Source organism: Macaca fascicularis, chromosome 1 (genome assembly GCF_037993035.2).
Source record: "Macaca fascicularis isolate 582-1 chromosome 1, T2T-MFA8v1.1".
In the NCBI taxonomy this organism is placed as follows: Eukaryota; Metazoa; Chordata; class Mammalia; order Primates; family Cercopithecidae; genus Macaca; species Macaca fascicularis.
Genome location: NC_088375.1, coordinates 54,021,315 through 54,034,821, shown reverse-complemented (window position 1 = coordinate 54,034,821; position 13,507 = coordinate 54,021,315). Strand labels below are relative to the sequence as shown.

At 32.5% G+C, this 13,507-nt stretch overlaps 1 protein-coding gene across 9 annotated transcripts in view; it reads left to right on the top strand.

The window, feature by feature from the left end:
• The window catches only part of KCNT2 (potassium sodium-activated channel subfamily T member 2), a 398,651-nt gene that overhangs the window by 270,164 nt on the left and 114,980 nt on the right, over window positions 1–13,507 (top strand). For all 9 annotated transcript variants that reach the window (XR_012428599.1, XR_012428601.1, XM_005540295.4 and 6 more), the window contains 3 exons: window positions 1,496–1,709; window positions 4,258–4,363; window positions 8,648–8,820. Coding sequence is in view for 7 of the 9 variants with exons in the window: in XM_005540295.4 (XP_005540352.1) it covers window positions 1,496–1,709; window positions 4,258–4,363; window positions 8,648–8,820 (493 nt within the window). In the remaining 2 variants the exon portion in view is untranslated. The remainder of the gene's footprint in view (window positions 1–1,495; window positions 1,710–4,257; window positions 4,364–8,647; window positions 8,821–13,507) is intronic.

Genomic DNA, 13,507 nt, shown 5'->3' with positions numbered 1-13,507 from the left:
TTCTATATTGAGATTACCATTGTGTTAGAATTGACTGCACCACTCAGTATAGTAACATGCTGTACAGATTTGCAGTCTAGGAGCAGTAGGCTATACCATATAGCCTAGGGGCAGTAGGCTATACCTATACCAAATAGTAATAGGCTATACCATACAGCCTATGCACCATATAGCCTAGTGCTACCTCCTCTAGGTTTGTGTAAGTATACTCTAAGATGTTTGAATATTGAAGAAATCACCAAATGATAGATTTCTCAGAACATATCCCCCCTTTTAAGCAATGCATGACTGTAATTGTTTCAAAGAATGGGACAGAGCAAAGACTAACAACTTTTAGAAGGATGACCAGGTGCCACTGAGTGCATAAATGAAATGAGTAATTATGAAATATGATGTCTTTCATCATTATTTTCTCCAGAAGGAGAGGAACCTCAATTTTTCATAAATGGATATTAAAATTAATTTGTAAATTTCAATAAAATTCACAAAGGCAATTGCTTCTTCCTCCTTCCATGCCTTGAGTGCCTCAACTATTCAATAACCTTAAGCCACTTGGGCTTGGGGTTGCCATTCTTTCTACCTCCAGGTATTTCCATGACTTGTGTGTTCCTTATTGTATTTCAGGTCAAAAATCAAATGTCCTAGCTTCACAGTGGCCTTCTTTCCTACCAAATAAAAATTCCATTCCTCTCCCTGCATGCTACTGATCATTATCTACAATTATCCATTTATTGGTCTACTTGCTACATACAGCTTTCATCTTGTAGAAACTTTTTGTCTTCTCTACAGATCTCAAGTACCTGGAACAGTGCTCCCCTTATGTGGCACTCAATAAATATTCATTTAATAAAAAATAAGTGTAACCCATTAGTAGTTCCGATATTTTAAAAAGTGGTCACAAATCAATTACAAAAAGATAACTCGATAGAAAAGGGAACTCTTGAACCCGGGAGGCAGAGGTTGCAGTGAGACGAGATTGTGCCACTGCACTCCAGCCTGCAGGATTGAGTGATACTCTGTCTTCAAAAAGGAAGAAAAAAAAAAAAGAAAAGAAAAGAAAAGAAAAAGAAAAGGGGGGAAGACATAATGAAACATTCGCAAAATGGACATGGTCAACAACAAAATAATACATTTTAAACAAATATAAATTGAAACATCAGGATGTACTTTTTCACTTTAAGTTTTTATATACTTCAGGATTTTACAAATCTTATGTTTCATGATGTAGAGCAACACTCTGCAAATACACTTTTGTGCAAATAGAGATTTTTTTGTCCAGGAAAATGCCTGCATGCAAAAGAAATACTTAGCTATTAGAACTAAAATTACACACACATAAATGTGTGTGTGTATATATATATCTGTGTGTGTGGTGTGTGTATATATATATATATATCTTGATTATGTTCATTATATTTCATATTTCATTTAACCTTCAACACTAGTGATCAATATGGCAAACGCCTTGATAAATTTTCATGTTTTATTGTTTTAGGTACCGTGGCTATAGACTTGCAAGACACAAGCTGTAGATCAGCAAGTGGCCCTACCCTGTCTCTTCCTACAGAGGGAAGCAAAGAAGTAAGAAGACCTAGCATTGCTCCCGTTTTAGAGGTTGCAGATACATCATCGATTCAAACATGTGATCTTCTAAGTGACCAATCAGAAGATGAAACTACGCCAGATGAAGAAATTTCTTCAAATTTAGAGTATGTTCAGATCCTCTGAGGAGTAAGATTACTGGGCTTTGTGCTAATGTCTTTAAGTATTTTCTTTAGGTACCTTCCCACTAGGTAAGGAGCTAATGATCTTTCCTTCTGAACATCATAGTATCATTCCTATATACTTCTACCAAAACACACTGCTAGTAGCCAGTATCTCAAGTTTCTGGCTTCAATATATATTTCCAGTCTCTTTTTGCTCTTAATGTTTTATTCTCAAGGAGGAAAAAAAGATATAAATCAGTGTTCTCAAGATATAAACTTCATTTTCATAATTGTATGCTTTTTATAGCATATTGTACTTTATACTTTGAATTTACTTTATTACACATTCGTATTGAAGTTCAATTATTCAATGAAATGAAAATGCAGCCCCCTCCATTAAGCTTTTCTTACTTATCTCAGCGTTCAGCACTTTCATACACTATGCATTAATATTTTAAATGTATGTTAAAAAGGAGTACTGTTTCCCTTTTCTAAGCTTCAATAATAATAGAGTATCAATCTATATAGTATTAATCACATTGTAGCCTGCAGTAGAGTTTGTTTACAGGTCGTATTCCACATATTAAATTGTGATTCTTCAGGAAAACACAGCAGTCCACAGCCTTGACTGTGGAGTCCTAAGGACATTGTTTGCCATGCCAGTTACATTTGATATTGGTTATGTACAAGTGACTTTAATTAAAAAAAAAAACAAAACACTGGCGGCTGGGCACAGTGGCTCACACCTGTAATCCCAGCACTTTGGGAGACTGAGATGGGTGGATCATTTGAGGTCACGAGATTGAGACCAGCCTGACCAACATGGTGAAACTCCATCTCTACTAAAAATATATAAATTAGCTAGGAGTGGTGGTGCATGCCTATAATCCCACCTACTTGGAAGGCTGAGACAGGACAATCCCTTGAACTCAAGAGGTGGAGGTTGCAGTGAGCTGAGATCCTGCCACTACAGTCTAGCCAGGGTGACAGTGTAAGACTCTGTCAAACAAAACAAAACAAAACAAAACAAAACAAAAAAACTGGCCAATAATTCACCTGTAAACTCAGTGTAATTACTACTTCATAAAGCTATGAAGTGATTACTTGAGGTAATAGAGAACAAGTGCTTATGCCAAATCAATGTTTTGTGCAGAGTAAGTATTCAATTACTATTAATTACTATTAGTCGTAGTATGGTAGTATGGTTATTAGTGGCATTGGTAATATAATCTCTAACATTTCTTCCAGTATCTTTAAGTAATATTGAATTGAACTAAAAAGAACTTAAATATCATTGATGCTTGAAAATATTCTTTGTTCTAATTTCTCCCACTTAAAAAATTATTGTAAGAAAAGTTGATGTACCCACAAAACCAAATCTATTCTCCAAAAAATTAATGGATAGAGTCCTCAAATATATTTGGAATCTAGGATGGGAACAGGGAGAGGTTTGGCAACCAGTGTCTTCACAGGAAACGGTGTTTTGGAATGCGATTGAAATTCTTTCTTTACACTTCTTAAAAATTGAGAGGTAATTTTTTTTTAATTCTAGAAAAATGAAAGAGATGTTGCAGTAATTGCAGAGATTACCAACTTCTAAATTTACAAAATTTTACCCTCTAATTTTATCTCTCAGTCAATGAAGTTTATTTCCTGAAAACACTGATTTGCATATCTTCTTTAAGATAAAACAGTTTTAACTAGGTCTGAAATTTTATGGCTTAGCAGGTAAATTTGTTAAAACCAAACACTCTTATTGGGTAAGGGAATATTCACTAAATTTTATTTTGTTGCCTAATTTTCATTTATGCTGCTGTGTTTTAGAAGTTTCATTCTGAAAGTCAGTATAGCCGAAATATGCAGTTGGCTGTTTTTTAAAAGTCAGCAAGCTAAATGTCTCTGATAATGTTTTAAGCATGATTCCAACAGAAACAATGTTTTTAACCAATTAACTCAGTTATTGATCCTTTTCAGTTATGCATTTATGTCTACTAAATACAGATAGAGCAAATCATAATAATGCATTTTGCTTTAAATGTATGTTGTAAAAATTAACATTACTATTTTTTTTTTTTTAATAAAAATCTTCTAAGCTGTGAGTTAGCAAACTTTTTCTGGAAAGGAACAGCCAGTTAATATTTCAGGCTTTTTGACCCCTGTTGCAACTACTAACTCTGTTATCAAAGCACAAAAACATCTATACACAATACATATGTGAGTGAGAGTGGCTGAATTACAATAAACCTTTATTTATAGATTCTGAAATTTGAACTTCATATAATTTTCACATGACATGAAATACTAGTTTGACTTTTTCCAACCATTTAAAAATACAAAAACAACCCTCAGCTTGCACAACCATGTGGTGGGTCATGTTTGACCCTGGGGCCACAGCTTGCCTACCTCTCTTCTTAACTACCTCTTTATCAAAATATAATTGCAACACAGAGTTATTGATTATAATGTTATTAAAACAGAGGAACATGTCAGTAACTTAATTTGCCAAATTTGCATGCCTTATCCAAGGGTAATATTTTGTATTGTTTTACAGATATGCTAAAGGTTACCCACCTTATTCTCCATATATAGGAAGTTCACCCACTTTTTGTCATCTTCTTCATGAAAAAGTACCATTTTGCTGCTTAAGATTAGACAAGGTAAGTACTTGTTGCTGCTATTTTGTTCACAAAATAAAATTATAGCATTTTATAATGACATAATGTAAGTAATTTATACAGCATTTTGATTACAATATGTTTAAGGGGTATTGGTATTATCTTTTCCAATGTAAATTTACATAAAGTGGTCAGTTTTACTTTTTTAACTGCACTGATGATTACCCAAATGCTTTAGTCTTCTACTAAATTAGCCTAATGGATCTGCTAGTCATGTTGTTAAAGAGGAAAATAAGGTACCAAATCTCATCCCTACGAACCCTCAACATCCAAAATCTCCAAAAATCGTTTTGGCCAAATGTGCATTATTTATTTTACCATTATTACTTTATATCTTGTTATGGAACCCCTTGACATGATGGGAAGAGTAAGTCCATGTGTTAGACACAAAGATTCGTTTATGACTAAAGTGAAAGCTCATATTAGAGTCTTGCCTAATATTTCCTTTCTCAAAGTTTTACTGTCATTTTTGGACCAAGAGAAACTGTCCAAAAGGTAAAAATTCTAAGAATGCTAGAGGTTTTATCTTTTTTCACAGTGCAACCATTGGGCTTGACTGGTATGAGTTTATTCTCTTGAAGAATAACAACACTGATAAAAGGAAGAACCTTATATTCACAGCCCCTAGAGATTCAGGTGTGCCACTAATTCTAACTAGGAACTTTTTCTTTTACGTTACATTTTGAAGTTACAGTTAAAATCTCAGCTCTCCACCTAGAAGTCATGTAAAATGGGCAACTAACTTCACCAAGTTTCAGTTTCCTCACCCATAAAGTGGATATTATTTTAATATGAACCTCATAGGGCTCTTATAGGGATTATATAATTTAGTACATGTTTAATAAAGTGCAAGAAACTTAATAACTGAGTTGGTGCTTAATACATTTTGTTAATATTCTTGCTATTATTTTTTATATGATAAATATTATAAATTTTGACTGTTACTATCAATCTTGAGGCAGAAGACTTAGAGAACATCAGAAAATTCTTGCCTTTATTTCCCTGAAGTTGCTTTAAGAATCTTTGTCATTACTCTGAAATATTCATCTGGGCCCATTGAGATGGATGATTCTGTCCTTCGAGACCATATTTTATATATATAGGTTTCATTGTATATATATAGGTTTATATATATATATATATAGTGTGTATATATAGTGTGTGTATATATAGGTTTCCCGTATATGTATATAGGTTTCAGTCGAATGATATTCTGTCCCTCAAGACTGAATATATATATAGGTCTCGTTCAAAAAAAAATATATATATATATTGATCTTGAGGGACAGAATCATCCATCTCAGTGGACCCAGATGAATACATATATTTATATATTTACTTTAATATTATGAAGCACTTGACATTTCTGGGCAGCTATGCATTTTCAGTAACATTAATAAACCCTAAATTTCAAGGCCCTTCCCCCACATTGACTCCTTTTAAGACTAATATTATTTATAATATTTTTGTTATTTTCTTTATGGATAAATCTTAAAATAATATATGCTTCAGTCACGACAAAACTTGGATTCACTTCTGGTTTTATTTCTTTTAATACATAGTTAAAATAGAAAAAATATTACGAGACAAAAAAGTGGAAATAATTTATCTCCAAACAGGGATCTCATTCTAACTGAAAGGCTAAACTTTCAGAGAACAGGATTGGTGGAGGCACAATAAGAGGATCTTTTAATATCAAAATGTTAAAATGCTTCATTTACCATATTAATGAAGCAAAATTTCTGGGTGTTGCTGATTGACTAGTAATACCTGGAATTATTGGTTACTCAGGTACCATTAGACTGATAGAAGGTGGTCTGCTATGTAAATGAGCACCCACTTTGGGATTATAGGAACAGTATGGGATTATGCAGCTGACTCTACTGTGTCTGTGAAGTGTGTGAGTTGGGATCGCGTTATCCAATTTATTCTGTGTCAGTATCAGTGGGGCTGGTGTCCTGGTCAGTTTTTATGAACACTAAATTCTCTGTTCTCTGCTCTTTGTTTCTCTATTAATTAAGCTATTTCTAAATCTCCTTAGGGAAAGTTATTTTTTCCTTTGTTGATCTCATAAATATTGACATCCTTGATGACCCAAACATCAGCTTAACACTATTCTTGTTGCATGCGTGATCTCTTTCTGAGTGACTTTATTTCTTTATATTACTCCAGATTCTGCTTATAGTTCTCCAAGAACCCTTTCAATAAAGACTTGTTGCATTGTTCTTACCATTTCCTTTGTTCTCCATTCTTTCTTATACCTTAGAAGTTCCTTCTGGATTCATTTTCCTGCTTCCTAGATTACCATCTTTAGAAATTCTGTTAAAGAGATGCTATTGGTGGTGAATCCTTTTAATTATGGTTTCCCTTCAAATGTTCTTATTTTGTACTCATTCTTGAAAGACGGTTTACTTTGTGTCCAAGTCCAGGCTACTAGTTTAGTTTTTTTTTTTCTTTTTTCTTTTAGCACTTTAAGGACTTTACTTACTGCCTTCTGTGCTCCAAATAATGGCTGAAAAGTCAGCTACCATTAGAATTGTTTTTTTGTTTGTTTGTTTGTTTTTGCTGTTGTTTTTGTTGTTGATGCGGCTCTTTTCTGTGTGTCTGCTTTTAAGATCGCATTTGGTTTTTCATCACATCTCAAAAACTCTCAGTCAATATTTGCTTGAATAAGGTATCTTTCTGATTCTCTCTTAGCTCTTTTTCAGATATTCTGATTAAATAAATGTTAGATATTCTCACGATAGCTTCCAAGTCTGAATTTTTTCACCTTAGGTTCTGTTTCTTTTCTTCTCTACCTTTTGTTTTGGTTCCTATCTTCCATTCTGTCCTTCACATGATCCCTTTGGCTGAATCTTATGTGGAATTTAAATAATCTTTTGAGTTACACTCTTTAGTTGGAGAAGATACAGAGAAATAGATTTAGATATTATTTTTAACATCTACCTGCTAGATGTTATTTTAAATAGACTCTTGTTCTTTTCTCATGCTTTAAATGCTTTCTTTTATTTCTTTGAACATGTTAAATGTGCACATTTTGTATTCTGAATTTAATCACAAAATTCATAGTCTTTGTGGGTCTAGTTATCTTGTTATGATTGTTTCTGTTTACTCATGGTGCCTTGTTTTCACCAGTGTTTTTTATTTTTTTATTAAAGAATAATGACAAAGAATATTCCAGAAGTGTCTGAGTATGGTGGCTCATGCCTGTAATCCCAGCATTTGGGGAGGCTGAGGTGGGTGGATTGCTTGAGCCCAGGACCCCATATCTACAAAAATACAAAAGCAGTTGAGCGTGCTGGTGCCCACCTGTAGTCCCAGCTACTCGGGAGGCTGAGGTGGGAGAATCACCTGAGCCTGGAAAGTTGAGGTTTCAGTGAGCAATGATTGTGCCACCTCACTCCAGCCTGGGTGACAGGAGTGACGCCTTGTCTCAAAAAAAAAAAAAAAAAAAGATCAGAATATTCCAGAGAATTAACTAATCTCAACCCACATGAAGAGATCAGAATATTCCAGAGATTTAGCTAATCTCAACCCACATAAATAAGAAATGCACAAAAAGACATGTAAAAGTAAAATAGCAGAACATCAAAACAGTTCTCCATGCATATAATTTAGCTGAAAATAATATTGGGTTAACAATGGTAATTCTGTCAAATTCTAGACTCCATGAAGTAGCAAAACGCCCTTAGCTCAACGATGAGTTTTTGATAATGCTTTGTTCTTGTTTTTCTTGGTGTTATTGGGTATTTTACTTTAGAGTATTTGCATCATTACCTTGCCAGCTCAACTATGTATGTAGACAGTTAGGGGTTTTGTTTGTTTGTTTGTTTCGTTTTGTTTTTCACTGTTTTCTTTTCTTCATCACTTTAAGCATTTGGTACTGGGAATGTTCCCCAAGTTATGTAATTATGATATTACTATATTTCTGGAAATGAAAGTCAGAGAAAATAAATTTGTAAAAGTGTATGCCTCAATGTCTTCTAGCAGAAAGCTTTAGTTTACGATAGAACAAGCACACACACAAAATGTTGGGGCTTTCAGCATCAAGCTACAAACCTGCAGTTCCTTTTCCTTGGCCATGCATACTTTTATTTCTTGCTGCAGGTTGCAGAAATGAGCACAGAGAAATGTAACTATTTTCAAATTTATTAGAAAATAAGGATTTACATGGTTAAATTTTACATTTTCATACAAATTAATTTTTTTTCCAAATTTTAATGAAGTATAAAAATGACATTTCAATGTATACTTTTTCTTCTGTAGAGTTGCCAGCATAACTACTATGAGGATGCAAAAGCCTATGGATTCAAAAATAAACTAATTATAGTTGCAGCTGAAACAGCTGGAAATGGATTATATAACTTTATTGTTCCTCTCAGGGCATACTATAGACCAAAGAAAGAACTTAATCCCATAGTACTGCTGTTGGATAACCCGTAAGTATATTTTAATATACACGAACAAGATAAACTGTATTTAATAGTATATTAATGTATATCAAAAATAATTGCCTGTAATATGCTGGTAGTATTTTAAATCAGATACATTATGGTACATGATTCATTGGGAGTTATATTCTGTGCTGTGATACAAAATATATCATTGAATATGATTTTGTTTCATAAATACTACTTAAAACTGGGATATTCTGAGAATTTTATTTAAAACTGTTTTGCAAGTGGTCATCTACTCATAATACCACAGGAAACAGTCCACTGAAATAATTACTGCAATTTTCCTTAAATTAATCAACTAGCCTGACAAATCTCTGCCAAAACTGGACAATTTTTTTTTGTCTTTCTAAAGAACCATTAATTATCAGAGAAGCATTTACTGATCCATTTTTATATGTTATAACACAAAGCATCATCAGAGGTTATTATGATCGGACCACTGTTAAACCATACATTCTATGACATAATAGAAGTAATGCTTTACCATGTGCATTTATTTTGAAAATATTGGATTGGTTTACTTTTGTTAAATGGGACTACTTAAGCATTTCAAAATTCTTATGCAAATATAAATATGGGTCACTGAATGCGACGGTCAAAGCCATTTTATTCTAAAATTATAATATCCGTCTCTGTGACTGGAAATTAGTAGCAGGTGGTCTTCAGATTAATACCATATTTTAGGATTGTCTCACTCTCCTCATCCATTCGAATGTGATGCAAATGTCAAGATGAACTATTAATAAATGAGGCCAAATTCTGTTGCCTTGTCTCTGCCTTTCAAAATTATCAAAGTTCTCCTTAAGAGAGACATCTCCCCAATACATTATAACTTTATAGTGTTGCTTATTCTCACTATACCAATATCAAAATGCTTATTGATGCAACTTTCTTAGCATCATCATTATAAGAATAATCGACTGCAAAAATTTATCACACTTGTAGAATTTTCATTTGAAGAATTTTTAGATATGATTACTCAATGACGTTTTCTATACTTCTTTGGCATCTAAGGAAAGTTGAGGCATATTTAGGGTAAATGAACAGAAACTTGGACCAAATTTCAGAAGAAATAAAAGCTTGTTAAAATGAATTTCAGAACAATCAAAGTTGCGTTGTGGGACAGCCATGGCAATGCAGTGTTTGTAAATCACTTCTTTCAAACATAATCTTAATTCTGAAGCATCTCTGGTAGGAAGCTCCAAGGAATTGGCTGAGCTGCCACACAAGAGATGCCTAACTATGTTGAGTTCAAAAACTATGTCAGCTTTTGTCTTCTTTTGCTTATGATGAGTCCATTGTCCTGAGAGTGGAAGTTAAGACAACGGCATTTGCAAACATTGCGTTAGAGTAGCTCCATGTTGTATGGCTTGGATCAAACTGGATCAATTCAGGTACCAGGTTACAGACAGGAATATAGGAAGTGGATTGAGAAGAAAGTGAAACTGTGCTTACAGCATCGTTCTGATAGGACTAAGGACAAAACTGTACGTTCCTCCTGTTTACATAGTTTCAAGATAAAGTTGTGTAACTTTATCTTGATAGATGTGTAAACCTCCCTACCAAAAATCAGTCTCTTCATATTTGGGACTGGAGTTCACTCTATGAACAGAGATGGACTCCTCATTTTCAATCTTCAGTCTTGCTAGGTAATCTTATCTCAAATCTCTTAAGTCTCCATTTTCGCCATCACACAGGTGACAGGAGCTAAGCAGTGTTTTACTTGTATGTTTTATGTAGATTTTAGAGTCGCTATAACCAAATCAATCCCTTTCTGTTTGGTTTTGAATAAACAGGTTACAGATATGTCTGATTATTGAATGATTGATTTATTTGTATATTAAGATTAAAAAATCAATTCTGTGTTGTTCAAGATTGATCAATGATCAATCACATTGATCAATGATTGATCAATCACAGAACAATCTGAAAACTCCACCTCTCTTAATTACTGACAACCAGTTAGTATTTCTCTATAAACATATATGTGGCTTTTATCAGAGAATAATTCATATGAATAAGACCATAAAGATTATTCAATAAAGTTAATACTATTTACCTTTATCCTCTGTTCATAATTATAATGACTATTGGTCATTTACTACATGTCAGTCTTCATACTACACACTTTAATTTACATTTAGTTGCACAAGTCACATATTGACATTACAGTGATGATTTAGTCTTAGAGAGATGTGCCAAACAGTTTAAAATCTCAAATTAAGATGTAAACATTTAAATAAATCGAAAGCTGTGTGAGGTGGCTACAACGCTGTCTCTTATTTTAAGAGGATGTAAAAGAGACACAAAGAACGTGAATGACCTTTTTCATGGTCAATTCTTGGATTAGACCTTTCTACGAAATTTCTGTTTTATTTTTCTTTCAACTTACAGGCTTTTGATATATGAAAAATACATGTTGCTTGCTCATACTTTCTGAAAACAAGAATATATCTTAACTTTGGATTATTTTTTCATTGAAAGTTCCCTTTGCCTTCCTAATGGCTTACATTTGGAAATCCAACAATCCACATTATATTGTTATTAAATCATTCTTGTAGGGTTTGACTTTATTTCAAAGGGTTAGATTGAAAGTGCATGCTGGAAAATCTATTAGCTTTCTGTGTACTTCCCGAAAGTAGTGTCAAACATTCTTATTTGTTGTCCTCTGTTCCTTTGGTTAAGAGTTAGGAAACTAAAACTAAACACCAATTAACAATGTTCCAGTAAGTTTTATGCAATTCTTTTTTTTTTTTCTTTCTTTCTTTTTTTTTTTTTAAACAATGAGATGCCCATTGCTCTGAAATGGAGAACATTTTGCAATCTATTCTACAATATTACAAAAAAAACGAGGCTTTCTTCTTTACAATATTTCCATGTTATGGGAATTCCTACAATGATGATTGCATACACTTCTAGAATTATTAGTTAGTTTTGAAGGTTTGACTTGACTTTAATTTCACATGCTTACAGCTGAAAATCAGTACATGGCTATTTTAAAAAATTAGTTGAAAGTCCAATTAATTCAATATAACAGAAATAAATAATAGCAGATGTAATAAGCAAGGAATTTTAAAATGTAAATTAAATTTATAATATTCATACACATAATATGCCAAAATAAGTGTTCACAATGTTTTCAAATATAAAGCTTTCTAGATCTCAAATGTAATTAAATAAAACTCAGTCATATTGAAAAGCATCTTTCAGTTGGTACTGGTTCATTAGAGCTGGTGTCAGTTCTGATCGGTTGGCCATCTGTTCTGTTTGGTCTGTTGTGCCATACTGATTTTAAATATTTTGATTACCACCCCAACCTTAAAGGTCATCTAGTCATTTTTAACATCATCTCATGTGAAAGACAGAAAAGCAAGTCAAAAGCTAGAATATATTATCCAAAGCTACATAAGGATGAAGTGAAAGATCCAGGCTTTTGCTCTTAATATTTATCAAAGTCTTGTTCACACTATCCATTTATTAAATCAATCTTCTTTCCACATATGATGCCAAGTAAACTTCAGCTTATTTTAAAAGTAATGATAAAATGTCTGATGTCAGTGTTCTTATTTTTAAAATTCAAACTTTAGACTCATTCAGATCTGAGATAAGTTCTAAATTTATTCTCTTGATAGGTCTGTTAAATGTTACTGAGTCTTTTTAAGCCACATTTTTCTGATTTGTAAAATGGTTAAAACATTTATCTTTAAAAGCTATTGTGAGATGAGGTAGATAATGTATATAAAATCCTAGTGCAATATCTGATTCATAAAAGGAAGATGAGAAACATCATTGTTTTCTTCTGTCAATCAAGAAAATAACACTGTTACTATTCAAACTGATGGAAGGATTTATATGAAAACCCAATTAATGGAAAAGCACACTTATTTAAGTAGTTAAAATTAAACTACTTTCATATTGTCTAGCAAGGAATAAACTACGTAAAAATGGAATTAGGAAATGTTAAAATAAACTATGCTCATAAAAGCATACTATACTCATTTCTTGAACTTGAAACAAAGAAATTAAATTTTTATTGTTATTAGTTAAATGGGAACAAAATAATGGTCTTAAATTTTACTAATTCATACCAATTTGCAAACCTTTTTTACTTCCTAACAGTCACTGACTAATATTTGAATGACAACTCTTACTATGAGAATTTCTATAAGAATATGAGGCTTTTGGCTCATAAGTAGTCATCTTTTCTGGTAGAATTGCAGTTAAGACTCATTAATAAATATGCTCATTTTTCTTCTGTTTACTAACATCAGTTACTTTTTGTGTTTGTTGAATTTTTATTTTGTTTATTATCAGTTAGTTTCAGCCTGTGTTGTTTTGCTTTGTTTCGGTTCATGTATATTTATTCCTCCCTGAATCTATTTTTTTTTGTCATGTTTACCTTTTTAATTGATTATAAAATACTTCTTTATATATTAAGCAACTTTGGTCTATAAATTTTGTATAAGTAACAATTTTTCGACATTTACTTCTTATTAATCTGTTTGTAATGAGCTATATACTTAAATCTGTCAATCATTGTCACCACTTCTCCTTAATGTAATTCCTAACGTAAATAAGCCTTCTCTGTTTAGCCGTCAGATTTTAAAAAATGCATACATTTTAATCTACTACATAATATTTTTAAATATAAAACTCTTCATCAGTACTT